The 22143-nt window shown below is 47.0% G+C and overlaps 1 protein-coding gene across 1 annotated transcript in view; it reads left to right on the top strand.

Moving 5' to 3' along the window:
• Positions 1 to 21150, top strand: part of Slc6a3 (solute carrier family 6 member 3) — a 30532-nt gene extending 9382 nt beyond the window's left edge. Inside the window, exons 4-14 of the mRNA XM_038323646.1 lie at positions 5416 to 5554; positions 6730 to 6864; positions 8724 to 8827; positions 10175 to 10299; positions 11164 to 11276; positions 12335 to 12463; positions 13076 to 13175; positions 14901 to 15001; positions 16308 to 16475; positions 17032 to 17103; positions 21127 to 21150. Coding sequence (XP_038179574.1) covers positions 5416 to 5554; positions 6730 to 6864; positions 8724 to 8827; positions 10175 to 10299; positions 11164 to 11276; positions 12335 to 12463; positions 13076 to 13175; positions 14901 to 15001; positions 16308 to 16475; positions 17032 to 17103; positions 21127 to 21150 — 1210 coding nt within the window. The remainder of the gene's footprint in view (positions 1 to 5415; positions 5555 to 6729; positions 6865 to 8723; positions 8828 to 10174; positions 10300 to 11163; positions 11277 to 12334; positions 12464 to 13075; positions 13176 to 14900; positions 15002 to 16307; positions 16476 to 17031; positions 17104 to 21126) is intronic.
• The last annotated feature ends 993 nt before the right edge of the window (positions 21151 to 22143 follow it).

Raw genomic sequence — 22143 nt, 5'->3', positions numbered from 1 at the left:
TAACTATAGCCACTTAAGACTTCCTGACTCCTTAGAAAAAGACAAGATCTCCTGAGTAAATTAGGAGCGTGGGGACCTTGGGAGAGGGTAGAAGGGGAGGGGAGAGGAAGGAAGGGGAATGGAGGAAAATTTATATAGCTCAATAAGATCAATTTAAAAAAAAGACTTCCTGACTTTCATAAATGCTCAGTGCCACTTCCACCTGTTTTCTAATAAAAATCAACAGAGAAGTTAGATTTAAAGCCAGAAATGTGCCTCTCATGAACTTCTGTAGCTGCATCTCACTGTTTTGTGTTTTAATTTTAGTTCCGTTTAGAGTACCCCATCCTCTCTATGGGGTACTACTTCAATTTCTACTTCAATAATGGAACATTTTTAAAAAACACTTGTTTTTAACTTTGAAGTACTTGGCTTGTCTAGATATGTTTCTTTTATTAGTTTCTAATTTAATTGTCTTGAATATATATATATGTACATATATATATATATATATATATATATATATATATATATATATATGGCAAGAAAACACCTTCACACTCTTGTGTGACCATCACAACTCTCTGCCATATGTCTCCTTAAATCTGACTCCTCTAGGGGAACTCTCCTGAGTGTAAATACAGTGTTTTTCCCATTTGTGTCTGGTTGAGTTTATTCAGAATATGTTTTTAAGCCTATCATCACCAGAATTCCACTCCCCTGCAGCGGAAGCCACAGTTTGGTTCTCTGTTCTGATGATGCACACACGGGCAACCTGCATTTTCTGGTGTTGTAAACAATGATGTTGTGAATATGGGTGCACTGTGGACTATTAGCCCATGTCCCTTTCAAACCCTTTTAAAGTTTTTGCTCCTTCTTATTAGTTTTAATTGTATTAAGTGACGGGTTTCACTGTAACATTTGCATACATACACACCTATATTGTATTTTAGTCATATTCACCCCTCTTAGCTCCATTTTCTTTGATGCACAAAAAATTTGAACTTGATGACATCAAATTTGTCGATTTTTTTCCTTTATGTCATATCAGAGAATCAATTGACTTACCCCAGGTTTTCCTCCCTGTGTGTTTCAGTTTTGACCTTCGCTCTTTTATCCATTCTGAGCTAATTTTTTTATTACATCACGTGGAGTTATCAGTTGTTTTTTCTCATGTTTCTTCTCCTTCATAAGCCAATTAAAAGAGTCATATTAATAGTGAAAAACAGAAAATATTGATTTATTCAATGTGGCCACATTGAGAAGAGGGACAAAGCATTTCAGCTACGTCCCCACCAAGTCCATCTTTGGGGATCCCAATATGAGGATGAGGTTTAAGTAGGAGCCAGACTTAGTGCATAACTAAGCATCAGTCATGGTGTGGTGCCACCAACACTAACCCATCATTGGCTCTTCGGTAAGGTGGTCTAACGAGTTGGAAATCTCTCTTTTGGGAGAAGTGTCCAGACCTAGACTTTCTCTTTCCAGCATGACATTCATGGAGGGCTCCAGTTTCCTGCGGTCCATTGTTTCAATGTCTAGTGACCACAGGAGAGGACACACGTGTCTCTGTAGAGCGTCTTCATCCCTGCCAGGCCAGCTACATATTTCCACTTTCCGTCTTAGTGATTTAGCGTAAGGTAGAATATTTCTGTGCTGAAACAAACATAAACTAAGAACCCAGGTCAGAGCACACCAAGTTTCAGGATGCTGACTTAAAAGCCACTTTTCTGTAGCTGTTGACTTTTCGCTGCTCTCGGAAAGACCACACAAACAATCTTGTCTTGTTGGCTTGTGACAAGATCTTGCCATGAAGGCTAGGTTGGCCTGAAATTTGTAGTCCTTCTGCTACAGTTTCCCAAGTGCTAGAATCGCAGGGACTAGCAGGTGCTATCATAAAGCAAGGAGTCCAGTCATCAGTATTAGATAGTAGACCTTGTGGGGTTTATGCTATGATAGTATTTGGCACTGGTCTTCCTTTAGGAGTCTGGCCTGGGAGGTCAGGTGGGTGGGTGCAGTTTTAAGCATTGTAATTATGGCTCTAGGAGTTTTCCTTGAAGGATAGTTCATCCTCTACGCCCTGATGGCTTTGTGTGACCAATAAGTCCTCTCCTCTGGATAGTGAACAACCCTTAGCTCTGAGTGAGATGTGATCATGTCAGCTCCCGCTCCAGTGGATGGTCCTCCTGATCTCAGTTTCCTGCAGCCTTCACCCTGGTGTTCAGTGAGGACTTCATGCACTTCCAGGCAGCTCTGTGGAGATCCTTCTTAGAATGGTCCTTCTTTCCAAGACTCTGCCCTGCAGAGTTTCTTGGGGTCTCTGAGCTGCAGGGCATTCTTCGTACTCAGTGAGTCTCAGAACTGATCTCAGAACCCTGCCCCACCCTGCCAGGGGAGAGGGCTCCTGCAGGAGGAAGGATTCAGCTCCATGTGCCCGTCCTCCAAATGGCAGTCCTAGGTTACCTCCAGCACAGTGTCTGGTGCCCCTCCCAACAGGGCTGGTCTCCAGGCTGTTCACATGGCCTCATTTCTCCACTAGAGCACACTCCTGTGGATGAGACTGTAGTCTTGCCTCATTTAGCTATCGTAACATACTCCCATGGGCAGAGGTAGGTGCTGGAGGTAGAAATGTGGGCCCAGATCCAAGCTCTGTACTTGTTTGCAGAGTTATGAGGGCCTTGGTTCTTCTGTCTATAAAATGAAGGGGGAGAGGTGGAAGCCCAAAGAGACTATGTACTTGATGCCTCCAGTACAGATACCTTTTAAGGCCAAAGAATCATAGTTGGGAGCTCAGCTTCAAAGAGAACTCAACATAGCAGGTACTGTGAAAACTTTCTCAGTGCTAGTGAGTATGCCAGGCTAACCATGTCTGACCCTCCACACCACATAATCTTCAGAAATTTCTGCACATCAGCCCTGAATCACCTTGCTTGTTAACTGCAGGCCATCACTCTCAGGGGCTTTGTCCCTGCTGTGCAATGAGGGGCTTTCTGTGGCTATTGGTGGGGAGAGTTCCATGCTGTAGCTGGCCTGGGAGGTGAATAGTGTGTGGGCTGGATTTTCCCCTAAATATTCCATAAGCTCTTGTGTGCATATGTGTGCCATAAACTTGTGTGTGCATAGTGTATGTGCATGTTTGTGTAGGTGTGTATACACATACTCACAGGTGTGTATGCTTGTGTGTCTATGCAGATAGGAACATGTGCTCAATGTAGATGTGCATACGTGTGTGAATACATACAACAATCATGCATGTGTATGTCTATGTTGAGGACAGAAGTCAACTCTGGCTTTCTTCTCTAATCACTCTCCACCTTATTGGATGTGCCTATGTGTTGTATGTACATATTCATGTGGGTACATGTGTGTATGCAATATGTGTGAAGTTCAGAGATTGGCATCAGGTGTCTTCCTCGGTCCCTCTTCACTTTATCATTTCTGAACAGGGTCCCTCACTGAACCTGGAGCCCATCGATTTGACTAAGCCACCTGGCCAATGAGCTCCAGGGATCCTCCTGTCCCCTGCATCCCACTCTAACACATGGGTTATAGCTATGCCCCCAGCAGACCTGGTGATTCAAACTCAGTGCCTAACGCTTGTACAGTTAGAGGCTCATTACCAACTTGCCATCTCCCCATCTTCCAGACCATGGGATCTTAAACATCCCAAAGCACTGAGGCCTTTTATTACAGAACAAAACCAAAGCAATGCAGTCCAACTCATGTCAATAGTGACTTAGCATGGTCACTGGTAAAGCCTTGCAGGGCAGTGTCTTCAGGATTCAGACCCTGTGTGGCCATAATCTTCCAGAGTGCCACCTTCTTCCTTTGGGAGGAGATACAGTTGTGGCAGGTAAGGTTGTGCGCCCACCCTCATCCCCCCCCCCCCCATTCCTTGATCCTGGCTCTTTGTACATAACCCTCCAGGCAAAGAGAGTAAATGGTCACCTTCCTAAGGTTTAGGTAAGGTCTGTGTCTGTTAGACACAAGGCTCTGGGATGAAGCTGGGGCATGGAGAAGAACACAAACTGTGTGGGCCTAAGACTGGGTGGTGTTAACCTGAAATTTTTCTCTTGTTGGTAAAAAAAAAAATTCTAAGAAATGAGCAAAGCAAGGATCGTTGGAGAGCAGCCTGGGACAAGGTTAGGAGTCTTAAGAATCCTCACTGCCAAGACAGGGCCAGTGATGCTTCCAGGAGGTGCGCTGGCCTGTCTCCCTTAGCTCAAGTGATTCATACTGCACACCCACATGCTAAGAGTTCTCACAGTATCCACAGTAGACAGGATGCTAAGCAAGCTACTTAGACTTCTCTAAGAAGAGAATGATGGTACCCTCACCACATGGGGACCGTTTGGAAAGCCTGGCCCTAACTACTACTGGAGTATTAGACAGGATGTTAAGCAAGCTACTTAGACTCTCTAATAAGAGGATGATGGTATCCTCACCATATGGGGACCGTTTGGAAAGCCTGGCCCTAACTACTACTGGAGTATTAGGTAAGGTTAAGCTGTATTTTCAATGCCCCGATGACAACAGCTAACACCAACCCTGTTGTACTTTCTAGACTATGGAGATTAAAGTTCTCCAACTTGGTGCCACAATTCCTGTTTCTGGTGAAAATATCCAGAAAGTTGGGGCTAGTAGTGTTCCACTGTAAGACTGGGCATTAACTTCCTGAGAGACCTCTTCTGACCCACAATCAACCAAAGCTGGGCTGTGGTGGCTCCTTTTACTATGCGTCTTCCCTTTCCTTTGACAGAAGCACCATTAGAATAGGCTGGGGTTCAAAGTCCCGTCTGTGAGGGTGGTGCAACCACTTCTACATGGCCAGACTCCTCGGAAGCAAGTGTCCCTTCCACACGTTCTCTCTAGGATGGCTTCCCTCAAAGATGAGTGCAGCCATGCATGGCTTCCCATCAGATCATTCCTTGGGGAGCCTCCTTAGAGTGGCAGGAACTGTGTGAGCAAGGATGAGAGAAGTCAGTACAGAATGCCCAGGAGCCTGCATATGCAGCTTTACTGATCAGAACTCTCCTGGTTTTACCCCTGCAAAGGATCCTGGGACTGCCGCAAGATAGCAGGGCATGGTGGCTTCACCAAGTACCTTTTCGTGGTTTCTGAGGTCTCCATTTCTCTGTACACCCAAACTTCCATTCCCTCCCAACTCCAGAAATCGTATCTGTTGGTAGAGCAGGGTGTTGCTGACATCTTGGTTTCCTGACAAGACACCCAGCTTCCCTGTTCATCTTAAGACAGTTCTGTGACTCAAAGGACAGTCTTGGGTCTTTCACAGCGGGAAGGGGTATTTCCTAGTCATATCATAGCAGGGACTTTCCATATGACAAAGATGGGGAGTTTGGGGTCTAGCTCTGCTGCCCCATTCTAGTCCTGGGAGACAAGTGCTCCCTCCAGAATCATCTGTTGCCTTTCCTCCAGGCGTGGTGTGCTGCACCTCCACCAGAGCAGTGGTATTGATGACCTGGGCCCTCCACGGTGGCAGCTTACAGCCTGTCTGGTGCTGGTCATTGTCTTGCTCTACTTCAGCCTGTGGAAGGGAGTAAAGACCTCAGGAAAGGTGAGATGGTAGCCAACAGGACCTGAGAACACATGGCAACGGGTGGGTGGTTGGGTAGGTTAACATATGGCCATGGTCTGTGAGCAGATACGTGGTTACAGTTGGTGAGTAGACACATGGTCATAGTTGTCTAGAGTAACATGAGACTATGTTACATGGTTACTATGAGACATGAGTGTATGCATAGTCATGGTTGGGTGATGAGATACCTGGCCATGGTTGGTAAGTGGCCATGTGGCCATGTTGAGTAGGTTAATATAAGACCATGATTAATTGGTGGCATATGGCTATGGTTGGTGGATGGACATGGGTGGGTGGATGAACATATAGCATGGTCAGTAGATGGTGTGTGACCATAACTGGTATAAGGACATGTGGCCATTGTTGGACGAGTGATTCTGAGACCAAAGTCAGCCTGTGACCTTGACTGGGTGTATAGACATGAAGCTATGGTTGGGTAATTGGGCATGAGGTCATGTTTGCTGGGTGGGAACATGGTATGGTTGAGTGGGAAGTACATAGATGGTTATGGGTGAGTTGAGAGTAGACATGAAGCCATGGTTTGTTTGGACATGGACACATGGCCATTTTTAGATAAGAAGGAAGCCGGGCGGTGGTGGCGCACGCCTTTAATCCCAGCACTCGGGAGGCAGAGGCAGGCGGATCTCTGAGTTCGAGGCCAGCCTGGTCTACAAGAGCTAGCTCCAGGACAGGCTCTAGAAACTACAGGGAAACCCTGTCTCGAAAAAAAAGAAAGAAAGAAAAAGAAGGAGATGTATGGCCATGGTCGAATGAGAGTGAACATGTGACCATGATTTGCTGGGGTCAGTGAACACATGATCATGGTGAATGAGGACAGACATTGTGCTTGGGACAGGGCAAGAAGAACATCATTCACAATGGTGTGTACAGCATGAACTTATTTTATTTCTTACTGATGAAAATACTTGGCAGTTATATAAGTATGGGTACCCATGACAATTTGACCAGAATGACCATTACACCTGTGATAATACATGTGCCAACACATGGAACCCTCCAACAACAGCAGGTATCTCCTCGCCTGCCTTCATGCCTCAGATCCACTTCCTACCCTAGATGCATCAATGTAAGCTCCCACCAAAGCCCCGCTGCGTGTGACTTAGGCCCCTTGGGGACACTGTCTTCTCTTCCAGGTGGTGTGGATCACAGCTACCATGCCTTACGTGGTCCTCACTGCCCTGCTACTGCGTGGAGTCACCCTCCCTGGAGCTCTGGATGGCATCAAAGCATACCTCAGTGTGGATTTTTACCGGCTCTGTGAGGCATCTGTGAGTACAGCCCCCATCATGGTTGACAGTCCTTTGAGGCGGTGGGGCTGTGTGACAGGGCTCCTGCATATGGCTCAGAGGCCCAATCTATGGCTCAGCAGCAATTCCTTCCTATCCTGTGAGGTCAGCAGATGCAGGCTGGTCTGTTCACCTGTATACCTGTCTCCTTCACAGGCAGGGTTAGTGGAGGAGGGAGAGAATGGAAAGAAAGAAAGGAAAGCCTAGCCGGGCGGTGGTGGCGCACGCCTTTAATCCCAGCACTCGGGAGGCAGAGGCAGGCGGATCTCTGTGAGTTCGAGGCCAGCCTGGTCTACAAGAGCTAGTTCCAGGACAGGCTCTAAAAAAGCTGCAGAGAAACCCTGTCTCAAAAAAACAAAAAAAAAAAAAAAAAAAAGAAAGGAAAGCCTTCTCTGAGTCTCCACAGGGATGGAAGACTGTGCCAGTCAGTGCACCATGAAAGCCCCTCACCTCCTCCACCTGTGTTGCCACTGGTCCCAGGAGTTGTGTGTGTAAGTTGTCACACACAAGAGCACAGTCTTTGGCTCTGTATTAATTTTCTGCAGGGCAGAGCTGCCTCAGAGATCCATGAACCAGAGTCCATCTTTGGAAGTCTGAATTCCTGAACCACTGAAGGTCTCTTAACTAAAAGAGGGAGTGATTCTAGTTTAGAAGATTTGGGGCCCTCATGAGAGATGCGCTTTCCCAGGCTATAGATGTTCCTGAGAGAGGAAAAGGTCAGCACCATCTATGGAGAGCAATGAAAGCAGCCATTTTTGGGAGGCAGTTGTGACAGAATTCTATGAAGAGTTGTTGGAAGTCATGAGGGCTGAGTTGAGACAGGTGATAAACCCCGAAAGCAGCACAGGGAATTCAGACACTGCGGTGGTCCTACTGGAAGCACGTAGGTTTCTGTTGAGACTGGGACTAGGGCAGGAGATGTGGGTCTCTAATAGAGAAGGGCAGGAGGGCTGGAAGGCAGGCTGGCTGCAGATCCGTCCTGGGTTTGAGTCACAAGATCCTTTGGGAGTTTGCTGCATGATACTAAACCTAAGGCAGAAGCCGGGCAAGCGTGGGCTGAGTTGGTCAGGGTAGCAAAGACTCAGTGGGGGGTGATGGTGTCAGCACAAGTCTACGTGAAGATGGAAGCAAGGCCTGAGAGCGTGCACACACGTCCCAGAGAGTGAAAGAAGAGAGAGGGGAAAGCAAAGGGGCCTGAGGCATGGAACCAAAACCATGAAGACCATAGGTATCATCCATGTGGGAACCTGGAAAAGTCAGGGTCAGGGACAACTCCAGTACTGTCCAATCCCCAAATAACTCAGGTGGCAAATCCCTGGGAAAGGCTTTCAGAGCTCTTCCTCAGCCTTCCCACCAAGGCTACTCAGGAGCTCTTCAGCCAGGCTCTCAAGGTCTTAGCATGACCTTAGGGTCATGCAAGCAGGTTACACCTGACTTCATCATTTTGGTACAACAATCAGTTCTTGTACCTTTCTTTTCATGCTCAGAGAAATGAGCCCGCTATTGCTGGACATCTATGTCTGACCTCCGGTGGCCTAGGGCTCTGTGCATGTGCCCCCTGAAACTACAAGCTGATACACAGAAACACAACTTCCCTTTTTCCATGCCCTTTCAGAGCAGGGATGTAGGAAGGCTTGTTTCCACCAGCACCAAGCATGTACCTTCCATTTGCTGAGACTCTTTTTCCACCTCAGCTGCAGGTGAACACGGAGTGTACATGGGAAGCCTGTGCGGTCATTTGGGAGACTGCCCAGTGACCGCTCCCACTCTCCCCTGTGGTAGAACTCTCTCCCAACAATTCTCTCTAATGTCTCACGCTCTCCCATCTCTGGCTGCGACAGGTGTGGATCGATGCTGCCACCCAGGTGTGTTTCTCCCTGGGCATTGGTTTTGGGGTGCTGATTGCCTTCTCCAGTTACAATAAGTTCACCAACAACTGCTATAGGTAAGCCCTGAGCTACCGTCGCTGGGAAATAGCCCGCAAAAGCTAGTCCATGTTGCTGATCCTGGAGTCTGCCTCTTGGAAATGAAGCATTCCTGGAGGAAAAAAAATCACAAAATCTCTGAGCCATGCAGATTTCCTTTCCTTAGATTTATTTGTTTGTTCTCCAGAGACAGAGCTTTATGCTGTAGCCTAAGTTGTCCTGAAATTTACTACTTAGCCCACGCTGGCCTTGTCACGGCCCTACCTCCCGCTTAGCCTCTCAAATACTGAGATTAAAGGTGTGAATCGATCACCATACTCAGCTCCACACGGCATCTTCCAACAATATCTTGCATCTCACTTCAAAGATGATGTTGAGACATGAGGAGATGTGTGCCACCTTCAGGGAAGAGCCAGATCCCCAGGACAAGGTTGCAAGACCATCCTCCACAGATACACAGATAACACCTTCATCTCTCCTTCCTCCCTTTAGCTTTTCTCTATCCTCTCTCTCCCAGTCACCCCTCCCCCGCCCGTGGATTTCCTCTCCTTTTACCTAAGACCTTCACCTAGGGCACTTGACCCTAACCCTCACAGCCTAAAACTAAGGGATCCCGAGTCTAGGAGGACATCCCTGGTGCTGTGAAGCTTAGCCTGAGTCGCCTGCAAATGTGTGCTGGAACCCCACCAGAAAGTTGGGGTTCTACATCCAAAGTATAACATTTCCTCCCATAAACAAAATCAGTCAGTCAATCCTGAAATCTGTCCTCTCTGAACTTAGTGGGCACTGAAAATACAGAATAGACACAGAAAAGTGGTTCCAAGTCACCAAAGGAGGCTGCATAGAAGGAGATAAAGTAGAGTGACTGGACCACAATCCTGAGGCAAGTCCTACCTGGAGCCTAGGTGTGGACCTGGATAGGCACTTCACAGTGAAGTGTTGCATCCTCCAGGGTAGACTGGCCACTGAGGGGACCCTGACTTTCCCAGTGGTCCCAGGCTTTCATCTATCCCTGATTATCAGTTCTTAGATTAGCTTCACAAGATCAGCCCCACGTGTACATGAAGACTTCGTTTTAACAGCCTCCAAACTTGTGCATGCCCAGGTTCCAGCACTCTTGTGAGGTGGTCCAGAGCCACGATGGTTGTGTGAGTGGGATACAGAGTAGCCATCTTTTCCACTGCCCTGAGCCCTGACAGAACCCAGGAGTACCAGACTGGTTCTCCCAGTTATAGGTACTTCGATGATGCTCCCCTCATAATGAGCCTGCCCATCCCCTTCCCTAGACGCTGAAGATGGGTGATAACAGCTGGCTTCCCGGGGATACAGCTTAACCCGTATCAGGACAGTCTGTCTTGTTCCTACAGAGATGCAATCATCACCACATCTATTAACTCCCTGACAAGCTTCTCCTCTGGCTTCGTTGTCTTCTCCTTCCTGGGATACATGGCACAGAAGCACAATGTGCCCATCGGAGATGTGGCCACAGATGGTGAGCCCCCACCCCATCACATGTCACTCTGTCCTCTCTGGAGTAAGGTCAGAGGGACATGGCCAAGACACAAAGGGTGTTGGGTATAAGAGCTGCTGATTCAAATTATTCAAATGTTCCAGTCCCAAGAGACCCACTTTGGAGAGACCTAACTCAGTCTCTATAGATTAACAATCTCTTCATGAGGGTGGTGCCTCCATAACCCAATACCTCTTGAAGGCACTGCTACCTCATTATCAATCAATCTTCAATTAATTTTCAATGTGGGGAACTGGGAAGATGGCTCAGTCTATAAAGTGTTTGTCATGAAAACACGAGGGCATGAGTTCAATCTCCAGTCTTTAGTGTGTGTGTGTGTGTGTGTGTAAGAGAGAGAGAGAGAGAGAGAGAGAATGTGAGTGAACATGTGGGGCACGCATGATCTGTGCAGGAAAGCTAACTAGAAAGACATCTCAGACTGTCTAAGGCAGAAGCATCTGCCAGTCCTTTCCTCTGATCCATGTTTTGATTTTGCTCCTCCCATTCCTGTGGACATGCATGAGTTGGGGAACAAGGGTACAAGCTGGTTGAGCAGATCTCCCAGGTGACCATCTACTAAGTGTTCTTGGGCCACCCCAGACAGTGTCTGCTAAATTCTCAAGAAGTAGGGCTCCTGGGAAGAAACAGAAAGAAAGCAGTGGGGGAGAGAGAGTTCCAAGAAATCTGAGCACTGTTGGCATTGGCTCAGCTGAGTGGGGCAATGGAAAACCACCTGTGACAAGTAGGGAATCAGGAGGCAAACTTGGGGCAGTGTTGAGCTCCAGGTGTGACAAGTGGGGAAGCAAGGAGCAAGCTTGTGGTAGTGATGAGGGGTTCTGCCTGTAGGACCTGGATTGATCTTCATCATCTACCCTGAAGCAATCGCCACACTCCCGCTGTCCTCCGCCTGGGCTGCTGTCTTCTTCCTCATGCTGCTCACTCTGGGCATCGACAGTGCAGTGAGTAATACATACCCCAAGGCTCCACAGCCGTGCCTCACAATCGGCCTCTTCCTGGGGATGCTGCCCCTAAGGGCGTGGCATGACCTCCAACCTCACATGCTTAGCACAGAGCATGTCAGGGTCAAACATTCCCCTGATCACTGGAGACCCTCTCTGGACCTGAGTGGTAGTGGTTGAAATGTAACTTACCCTTTTTCTCCCTAATCCAGTATCGGGGTCTGAACACACCCAGAGCAGAATTCTAGTAGTCAAAGAGTTGGCTCATAATGGCAGAGTGATTGGCTCCACTCCTCCACAGCCAGGCCTTCCCTGACCTCTGGACTCCCTTAGGATAGAGGCTATAACCCTGGCTGGGCCTTGGACTCTTTGCAGCCCCCTGATGTCCAACCTCAAAGGGGCTGGAGCCAATGACTCTAGAAGACGCCTCCAGCACCATCAACTGCTGAAGACCATTTACTGAGACCTAATATCAGAATTGGCTGGTGGCAGCTCTGGGCTACCTCATGCCATTTACCCACCCTGACAGAGCTCAGCAATTGTATGCTTCCTGGAAAGCCAGAACCAGGAATCCCTCTTTCCGAGAACATGGATCTCATACCACAGCCCCCACCTCCATCTTACACACAGCTGATGATAGCCCATGAATTTTGTGTCTTGTATCCAAGAGGGCACATCTCATGAGCATTGCTTGCAGACCATAGGCCCTACCTGGCTACCCCCAATGGGGTGTAACCTGGGAATCTATCCAATTCCAAGCCCGGGGCTATGCTTGAGGGAGGGACAGCTTGCTTTGGTCATACGTTTACCCCATCACTTTCATAAGACTTTAAGCTACTCGGCACTTCCTAAGCCCAGTAGCTTCAAAGTGACTATGGCTGCCATCCATAGCATCTTCCTGAGGCCTGTGTCAGCAGGGAAACCTCATCAAGGGCTCTTCTTGTCTTACCCCCAGACGGCTATACATTCCCTTCACACCCACCCTGAGGACACACTCACTAAACGTAAAGTCAAGCTCTGGGAGGGTAATGTCAACCGCCACTCTCTGTGTTCTGCAGATGGGAGGCATGGAGTCTGTGATCACTGGGCTTGTTGATGAGTTCCAGCTACTTCATCGGCACCGAGAGCTCTTCACTCTTGGCATTGTCCTGGCCACCTTCCTGCTGTCTCTCTTCTGCGTCACCAATGTATGTATTTGCCCGCTCCTGTCCTCTCAGCCCTGGTGCCTGGCAGCACAGCTGGTGCCATGGGAACAGACCACACTGCAGCATTTCTAAGAAGCTTCATCCTCTCCCTCAAGTAAACCAACTTCCCTGTAGTCGTAGGCAGCGCAAACACAGATCTGGAACCTGGTCCCAGAGAGAATTCAGTGCTTGGACAACATCCAAAATGCACCTTGCACTGAAGCTGCCTTTCTGGGGGTGGGAAGGGGCTGGGAAGTGGCAGGGGCCTATCTATGTTGTTTTGGCCACTTCTGCACAGGAGACACCTCCAGGATTGGCATTTGAGTGTCTCTGTTCCTTGTTGTTTGGAGCCTGGGAAAGGAAAGCCAGGGAGAAGTGGTTTCTTTTATTATTATTATTATTATTATTATTATTATTATTATTATTATTATCATTATTATTTAGGATGTTTCCCTAAAAGCTGTGTGAATCAATGAATTAAATCAAACTTTATAGGGGTAAATAGTGTTTATCTCCAGAGTGAACCCATAGGATGGGTTACCTTCCAGAGAAAGTATTTTGATGGACAGCTGCTGCAGCTGTCCCCGAGTTCATTGGGAATTCCTTCTCTTCCAGGGTGGCATCTACGTCTTCACACTGCTGGACCATTTTGCAGCTGGCACATCCATCCTCTTTGGGGTGCTCATTGAAGCCATTGGGGTGGCCTGGTTCTATGGTAAGTCTTGGTGGTCAGACCAGCTCTGTGGCATTGGTGTATCAACTGGGCTAATGTCTTATGGCTTGCTTTCTGGCAATATCACTTTGAAAAGAGGCATTTGAACTCCACTGGACTCCAAAAATTTAAGTCATGGCTCCCATGGCATCACAGGATGTATGGCCAGGGTCTGTCTGTTGGATCAAAGATAGCCAAATGGCTACCTGGGAAGCCATTTTGTGGTCAGAGTTCAGAGAGGCTTTGTTGTATGGGAGAGTAAGGCTTATTGAATGCTCTGCCCTTTACAACAAGCTGTCAATACCCCATCCAACTAGCAAGGACCCTACCAACAAGTGCAGAATAGCTTCAGCTCCATCTGGGAGGAGTCTGGCCTACCTGTCATTGTAGAGACCTTGGTAATATAATTCAGCTGGTCTGTGAGAGAGATGTCAAACCATGGCCACTTCCCACAGATACATCTCACATGTACCTTCTGGACAGGACCCCTGATCAGTCAAGTTGTTTGAGCATAAATTAGAACCATAGGTCCTCCTGTGATAATAGCCCATTAGCCATTTATGTGCTAAGTCTCTCTGGGGATCTAGAACTGATCACAGGCCTCCGAGGAGCTTCAGGACCCTGGGGGTCTCAAGTACTTGACTGGGATCTGTAGGAGGAGGAGCGGACCCTTCCCACCCACCCCTCTTCTTGCCACAGTGGGGGTCTAACGGTGTCCTGGAGCTTGAATGGAGCTCTAGACAGGAGACCTTGATCATAGCTCTAGACAGACTTTCTGATGAGACCATGAGGTCTGCTGAGCTCCTAGCTGGGCACCCCACTGCAGTACCATGAACCAGAGACCAGGACAGAAGTTGGTGAATGGATTCACTGTTAAGATCTCTTTACCAATTCCTGAATAAGGAAGGCTGAATAATATTTCTGAAAGAAGGGTATTTCTAAAGTGAACTGCTGGTAGAAATACAAGTTATTAAATATGTAGAGATAGCTTTAAATTAAAAATCATTACATGTGCACTTGCTCCACAAACACACAAACATGCATGCTCTCTCTCTCTCTCTCTTTCTCTCTCTCTCTCTCTCTCTCTCTCTCTCTCTCTCTCTCTCTCTCTCTCTCTCTCACACACACACACACACACACACACACAAAGGAATATTCAGCCTTTGGAAAGGAAGAGATTCTGGTATATTCTCCAACATGGATGAGCCTCAGGGACACATATACTAACTGAAGGAAGCAAGTCCCCAAAGGGCATGCACTGGGATGCCACCTATACATGATCCCTCACGGGACCAAGTTCCTAGAAACAGAGTAGGATGCTAAGCGTTGGGGTTGGAGTTGGAGTTGAATGGAGTTGGGTAAGATATGAGAAAAGTGAAGATGGAAGATAGCGATGGAGCCGCTGAGCTGACCCTCAAAATAGTAAGTTTGTGATGGGTGTATTTTGCTATAGTGTTTGACAAGGGGCAAATTACTGCTTGCAGAAGGGAGGTAGAGAGTCTGTGGGACCTGGAGAAGGAGTTGAACAGGGTAGGAATGGAGTATTGCTGGTCCCTCAATTCACCCTGCAGACCACAGCCCTCTTTGAAGCATCAACAGAGTCAATTAGCACATGACTGGGAAGAATCAGAAATATGACGTCTGAAGGGTGAGGCCCCCTAACTGTTGAGAAGAACCTATGTATGTCCAGTTTCATGGCCAGTCCCATGGCTATCTCTTTCCCCTTAGGTGTCAAGCAATTCAGCGACGACATCAAGCAGATGACAGGGCAGAGACCCAACCTGTACTGGCGGCTATGCTGGAAGCTGGTCAGTCCCTGCTTCCTTCTGGTAAGAACCATGGACCCTGACGCTTCCTGCCTCTGCCCGTGAATCCATCCAATGCCTTGAGATCATTGAGAAAGATGTCAGAGAGCTCACCTGGCTTCATGCACCAATTAGCAGTGATGTATGATAATACATAGCTACACAGGACAGCTCACATCCTTCTGCAGCCTGAGGGAAACTCTTGCACCCTCAATTGGTCATGTGTAGAATACAGCCAGCATCAGCAGCCAGGGAGATCTGCCTGGGAGCCTCCACATCACCGACTTCTTGTCTCTGACTGAAACAGTTTTTCCTTTTTTAAAAAACTATTCTGTCTACTCCCTGTTGACAAGCCTCGCCCTCTCCAACATGAAAGAGCTGACCTTGGTCTTAGGAGACACAATGAAGCCTTTGAGCTTCATTCTATATTGCTTCACAGTATTAGATAAAGCCTATAAATTATGCTAGACAGTTCATTCTACCAACTTCGTGGAAGCATAACTTATGTAATTTCAAACTTAAATTTTAAACCCATTCCATATAAAGTAATGATCTTAGCAGAATAAAAAGCTACCTCATGTTTCTCTTAAGCCACTGTGTTATCAGAGTGTGCACTGCAGGCATGTTATCATGTGACTTCTGCAGCAGATCGTACTCCCAGACAAACTGACCCCATCAAAATCAACCTAGATGTAAGCGTGTGGCTTTGGCAGACATGGCAATTTCTAAGAAATGTGTCCTCTGTTGGAACCAAAAACAAGCATGAGATATGTGTGTCCAAATATATTTTCCAAGATGGTGTGGTCAGATAGTAAACTTTGCTGATCCTGAGAAATATACCATAAGTGAGGATCTGTACCCAAAACTGCATCCTAACCCACATCCACTGAACTCCCTATGTTTAGGAAGGGCTTTTGTGCCCAGGTACAAAGAACATGTGTAGGTATGTATGCAGCTCATGCCAATCATGTGCAGGTGTGGTATGAAGCACACGTTTAAGCACACTGTACATATGCATACATAGTGTATGGATACATAGTGCATGTATTGGTGTGCAGTATAGGCACAGGCTGTCTGATAGGCATACATGTAAGCACACTTAATGTGTAGGAATGAAGTACATGTGTAGTTACACAGCATGTGTTTAGGTAGGTATACCATGGGTGCCTTAGAAAGACATCGTATTGCTTGGGCCAGGCCCAGTTAGCCTGACTGGAGTTGGCACTTGTGGCTTCTGCAGCCAGGAGGACTTCTGTAGATCACTTGCTGATTTTTCTGTTCCGTCTTTGCACCTACCTTTGTGCCTGACCTATGTGCCCATTTATTTCAGTATGTGGTCGTGGTCAGTATTGTGACCTTCAGACCCCCACACTATGGAGACTACATCTTCCCAGACTGGGCCAATGCACTGGGCTGGATCATCGCTACATCCTCAATGGCTATGGTGCCCATTTATGCCACCTATAAGTTCTGCAGCCTGCCAGGGTCCTTCCGAGAGGTGGGTGTTTTCAAGGGGGCTCCTTACCCTAATGGTTCAGGCATCCCCATCCCTGAACCATCTCAGATAGCAGGAGGCTGGAGGTAGGACCATGATGGGATGATGAGCTGGTGCAACAAAAGGAGGGTCATGTATGTGTATGTATGTATGTATGTATGCCATATTTGTGTTTGTGTGTGCTGGTGTGTCCACACATGTGTGTGTATGTGCGCACACATGCGCACACACACATGCACATTACATTTGTGACTATGAATACTCATTTGTCTGTGTATACACGTGTGCCAGTGTATCTGTGATTCACCTCTGTGTACCCATATGACTGTATGATGCCAGTCTATGCCCACATGTTCCATTTGACACCACCCCCGCTACTATTCCTGGAAGAATAAGAACTTACATGAATGGAATTGTGTGTAGACTGATGGTTCTCAGAGGCCATCTACACTTGAGTTCCCGGGGCGCCTCTAAGCAGTTTCCCCTGGATTGAGCAGCAAAGCCCGATGCACCTGTTTGGTCTAAGGACTCCACCAACAACAACCCCATTCTCTCTTAGAAACTGGCCTATGCCATCACACCTGAGAAAGACCGCCAGCTAGTGGACAGAGGGGAGGTGCGCCAATTCACGGTGAGTCTGATGCCCTGTTCAACCCCCGGGGAGGGGATTCAGAGAGACCTGAATAGTATCTTCCAACTCCTCTAACACCCATAGTACCCACAGCTGCTCTCACACACACACCCAAGACCAGGAAGCTCTGCATGAGAGGAAGAGCCCATGGGGACAAATGTGAGCATCCCTAGGGTCTCCATTCTTGGAGAGATGACAAGAAAGGGATCATGAGACAGAGGGCCTGAAGTAACCCCGGAAGCAGAGCCAGGCGAGCTGGCGTTCACAGGGAAAAGCTCATGAAAGCTTAGAGTTAGTCAGATGTCCATCAGGGAACCTGAGGGCTGGGAGGCCCAACTGAGTGAGAGGCGAATCAAGCCTGGTCAGGTGTCCATGGAGCGAGAGGCAGGTGACATGTGCTGTGAGCACACGTGTTGTTCTGAGGCTAGTCCTTCCTCTAACTGCTCTGATGGTGGATGTAGCTGCACCTGGTACCTTTGACGGGGAAAACCATTCCTTTGGCGTTCTCAGTGACTCTGTGACTTTGGTATCTTTTGCAACACTAACGTAAGCCTCAAGTTTCACCCTGATGATCCAACCCAGCTGGCTGAGTCACTCACATAGAAGGGAGCATCATCTTACTACCCCTAATTGTTTGTCATGCTTTTGTGTTTATTTTCCCCTTTGCTGCCTTTTTTATAGTCCAATTATTTTATTTTTTATTTATTAGATTTTTTTATTTTTTATTAAAAATTTCCACCTCCTCCCCACCTCCCATTTCCTTCCCCCTCCCTTCACTCCCCCTCCCCCTCTCTCTCCAGTCCAAAGAACAGTCAGGGTTCCCTGCCCTGTGGGAAGTCCAAGGTCCTCCCCACTCCATCCAGGTCTAGGAAGGTATGCATCCAAACAGACTAGGCTCCCACAAAGCCAGTACATGCAGCAGAATCAAAACCCCAGTGCCATTGTCCTTGGCTTCTCAGTCAGCCCTCATTGTCAGCCACATTCAGAGAGTCCTGTTTGATCACATGCTCCATCAGTCCCAGTCCAGCTGGCCTTGGTGAGCTCCCATTAGATCAGCCCATCTCAGTGGGTGGGCGCACCCCAAAAAATACCAATCCAAATTCCCACTCTCTCCCCTCCTCCCATTCCCTCCACACACCCTCCCACCTCACCCCCATGTAATCCTAATATCTCTACTGAATGTACTGGCTTTTGGGGATCCTATTCTCTTTGGGTTTATACCCTGCTCAGTCTAGATGTAGTAGGGAGGGCCTTGGACCTTCCTCGTTGCCTTTTTGTTGGTTGAGCTTTTTTGCTTTTCCTTACTCCATTCAAATGTTTCCACTCGCTTGGAACCTGCATATTTTAACTCTTTAAATAGTTATCTTTGAGAGTGACACATATTTCCCTCAAAGTCCAAAGTTAACATCTCAATTCACCTTTTGAACGTCAATTACAATGACTTAAACCCTGCGACCGGTTACTGAGTCATTGTCTAGTGTTCCATGATCATCTTTTTAACCCACAAGTTAGACAATGACTAAAGATGTTGAGCATTTCCTTAAGTGTTGAACATTTTAGATTTTTCTGTTAAGAGTTCTCTGTTTAGGTCTGTACTCCATTTTTTATTGGGTTATTTGTTCTTTTGATGACCAGTTTCTTGCGTTCTTTGTATATTTTGGAGATCAGACCTCTGTCTGATGTGGGGTTGGTGAAGATCTTTTCCCATTCTGTAGGCTGTCGTTTTGTCTTGCTGACCGTGTCCTTTGCTTTACAGAAGCTTTTCAGTTTCAGGAGGTCCCATTTATTAATTGTTTCTCTCAGTATCTGTGCTACTGGGGTTATATTTAGGAAGTGGTCTCCGGTGCTAATGAGTTCAAATGTACTTCCCACTTTCTCTTCTATAAGGTTCAATGTGACTGCCTTTATGTTGAGGTCTTTGATCCATTTGGACTTGAGTTTTGTGCATGGTGATAGATATGGATCTATTTTCATTCTTCTACATGTTGATAATCCAGTTATGCCAGCACCATTTGTTAAATATGCTTTCTTTTTTTCATTTGATATTTTTTGCTTGTTTGTCAAAAATCAGGTATTTGAAGGTGTGTGGATTAATATTTGGTTCCATTGGTTCCATTGGTCCTCCTGTCTGTTTTTATGCCAATACCAAGCTATTTTCAGGACTGTAGCTCTGTAGTAGAGTTTAAAGTCAGGGATTGTGATGCCTCCAGAAGTTCTTTTATTGTACAGGATTGTTTTGGCTATCCTGGGATTTTTGCTTTTCCATATGAAGTTGAGTAGCATTCTTTCGAGGTCTGTGGAACATTTTGCTGGGATTTTGATGGGCATTGTGTTGAATCTGTAGATTGCTTTTGGTAAGATTGCCATTTTTACTATGTTAATTCTGCCTACCCAAGAGCATGGGAGATGCTCCCAATTTACTCAAGAGATCTTGTCTTTTTCTGCTTCCCATGTCAATTAGATCCATGTATGTCTCTCTTAGGGTCCTCACTGTTGTCTATGTTCTCTGAGATTGTGATTTGTAGGCTGGTTTTCTTTGCTTTGTGTTCTTTGCTTTCTGCTTTCCGGTGTCTTTTTCAATTTCTTCAAAGATTTAAAGCTCTTGCATGATTAACATGCCTACACAGATTCCTGGAGTTGATCACAGGAAAGCAAGCACTTTACCAACTGAGTCTCTCCTAGATCCCTAGCTATTGGATAATTTGTTTTGTTTTTGTTTTTATTTTAGACAGGGTTTCACTATAATCCTGACTGGTCTGGAACTTGCTATACAGACCAGGCTGGTCTTGAACTCACAGAGGTACACCTGCTTCAGCTTTCTGAGTGCTAGTAATGAAGGAATGTGTCACCACACCTGGTTGAGTATTTTCAATACCTTTAAATATTCTTGAAACTCCTTGGACCTATGGAGGTGTGCTTTTTAGCATCTGTGTGTTGGGCAAATCCCAAGAAGTATTACATAGATCTGTCTTTCTGCCATAGGGCTTAGGGAAGAAAGGTTTCCAACTTCTCTCCTACCTCTGGTTCAGTGTGTCAGTCAATAGTCTTATGAGCCTTATTTTAAAAACATTTAGCAGCGTAGAACTCTCCAGTCAGTGAGCGTCAGCAAATGGCTCATGAGCACAAACTGGTTGAGCAAACAGCAGAGCAGCAGGCTGCTGGTCTCAATCCCCACACCGTCTGTGCTGCTCCCCACTTGCCCCTGGACCACACCCAGCAAAACCGGCTCCAGAGTGCAGCACCCCCTGGGATGGACCCAACAGAGGTTCAGCATGCAGGGGAGGAAGACACTGCCAAGCCACTCACAAATCAGTAGGAGGATAATATGGAACCAGCTCTGGATCTAAAGATGTCCTGCATCTCTCAACCTCAATTGCTGGTCACAAATATGCTGGCCAGTACCTCTCTGACCTTCTCAGCAACTGAGCTCTACAGGCACGATTATGTGTTATTATGTAGGTTCTGTCTTATTTTGCTTTATTCTGCTTTCTTTCTTTTGATCAGACAGAATCTTACTGTAGCCCAGGCTAACCTCAAACTCAATCCTCCTGATTCAGCCTCCTGAGTATTGTGATTACAGACATTAGCTGCTGCACCTAGTATCCTTATCTCTTCTTCATCAAGTAATTCGGTCCTTTTTTTTTTCTTTTTTTTTTTTTTTTTTTGGTTTTTTCAAGACAGGGTTTCTCTGCGGCTTTAGAGCCTGACCTGGAGCTAGCTCTTGTAGACCAGGCTGGTCTCGAACTCACAGAGATCCGCCTGCCTCTGCCTCCCGAGTGCTGGGATTAAAGGCATGCGCCACCACCGCCCGGCTAATTCGGTCCTTTTAAGTTCACACCAGGACATTGGCTCTTGGTGCCCTCAGGAGTGGCATCCATCAGTGGTAAGCTCCCCATGGGTGGCGAGTGGTGCCTCCTATTGAGTTGTTGAGACAATTCTGATTTCATCATAGGGCCACTGGCCCATAAGTGATGACTGTAAGATCCATTCCTCGTTTCTGAATAAACGATGCTTTCTTTCTAGCTACGCCACTGGCTGTTGGTGTAAAATGGAATGAGACAGCAGCCAAGTGGACCATCGCACAACCACAGGGACAGGGAGCTCACGAAAGGAAACCCAAGCATCAAGAAAGGAGTTCAGCTTCCACCCTTCCCCTTTGCTATATGGAGAATTAGTCAAAGCACAGGCTTCAATCTTTGACTGTTCACACCCAATCCATACTACCAAAAAAGAGGCCTCTGTATGTGGCTGTAGGAACACTCATCTCTATACAATGAGGTCAACCATGTCCCTGTCTCTGCTGGGTGGAAAACGCCTGGATGGTATCCTGTCCCTGCAAGGCTGACTCCCCCATGTGTGATCACCTTGGGAGAATGGGTCTTACTGTCCCCTGTACTCTAGGAGAGGGACCTTGGTACCTGTATATACACTGTGCCAGAATCCTTGTGCTCACAGTAGCTGCCTAGATCATTTCTTTTGCTCAGATTTACAATGCCAAGTATCCTGTTTTGTCTCTGTGTAGAAGGTAGGAAAGACAGTCAACACATGCCAAGTGCTTCCCTGGTGCTTGGCTCTGAGCAGACACCACAACCTTAGCATCCTGTTCACACATCACACACACATAGGGTCTGTTCTGAGCCTCGGAGGACAAGGAACTTGGTGCAAGTAACCAGAGATTCTATGTTTTTTTTTTCCATTGTAGCCGAGATAAATAGACATGAAATAAGGTTGAGATACAGCCCCTACTTCTGGCCCCTGGGAGGCCTGCTCAGCTTGTGGTCACTTCAGTATGGAATTCTAGGCCACAGAGAAAGTGTGCTCCTTATAGCCAGTGAGTCCCAACCCCTGGACACCTGCTCTGCACAGGGTCCCAAAGCAAAAGATCATATTCTTGGCCTGGAGTTATGCCTGATCTTTGGGGAAAAGATACCCACTCTTGGGTTTGATTTCCCAAAGGCTCCCATAACACCAATGGACATTATCCACATCATAAATGACTTTTTAAAATCATATTTATGTGTGAACCAAAATTCAAGGTTA

Source organism: Arvicola amphibius, chromosome 3 (assembly GCF_903992535.2).
Source record: "Arvicola amphibius chromosome 3, mArvAmp1.2, whole genome shotgun sequence".
NCBI classification, from domain to species: domain Eukaryota; kingdom Metazoa; phylum Chordata; class Mammalia; order Rodentia; family Cricetidae; genus Arvicola; species Arvicola amphibius.
This window is presented reverse-complemented; position numbering and strand designations above follow the sequence as displayed.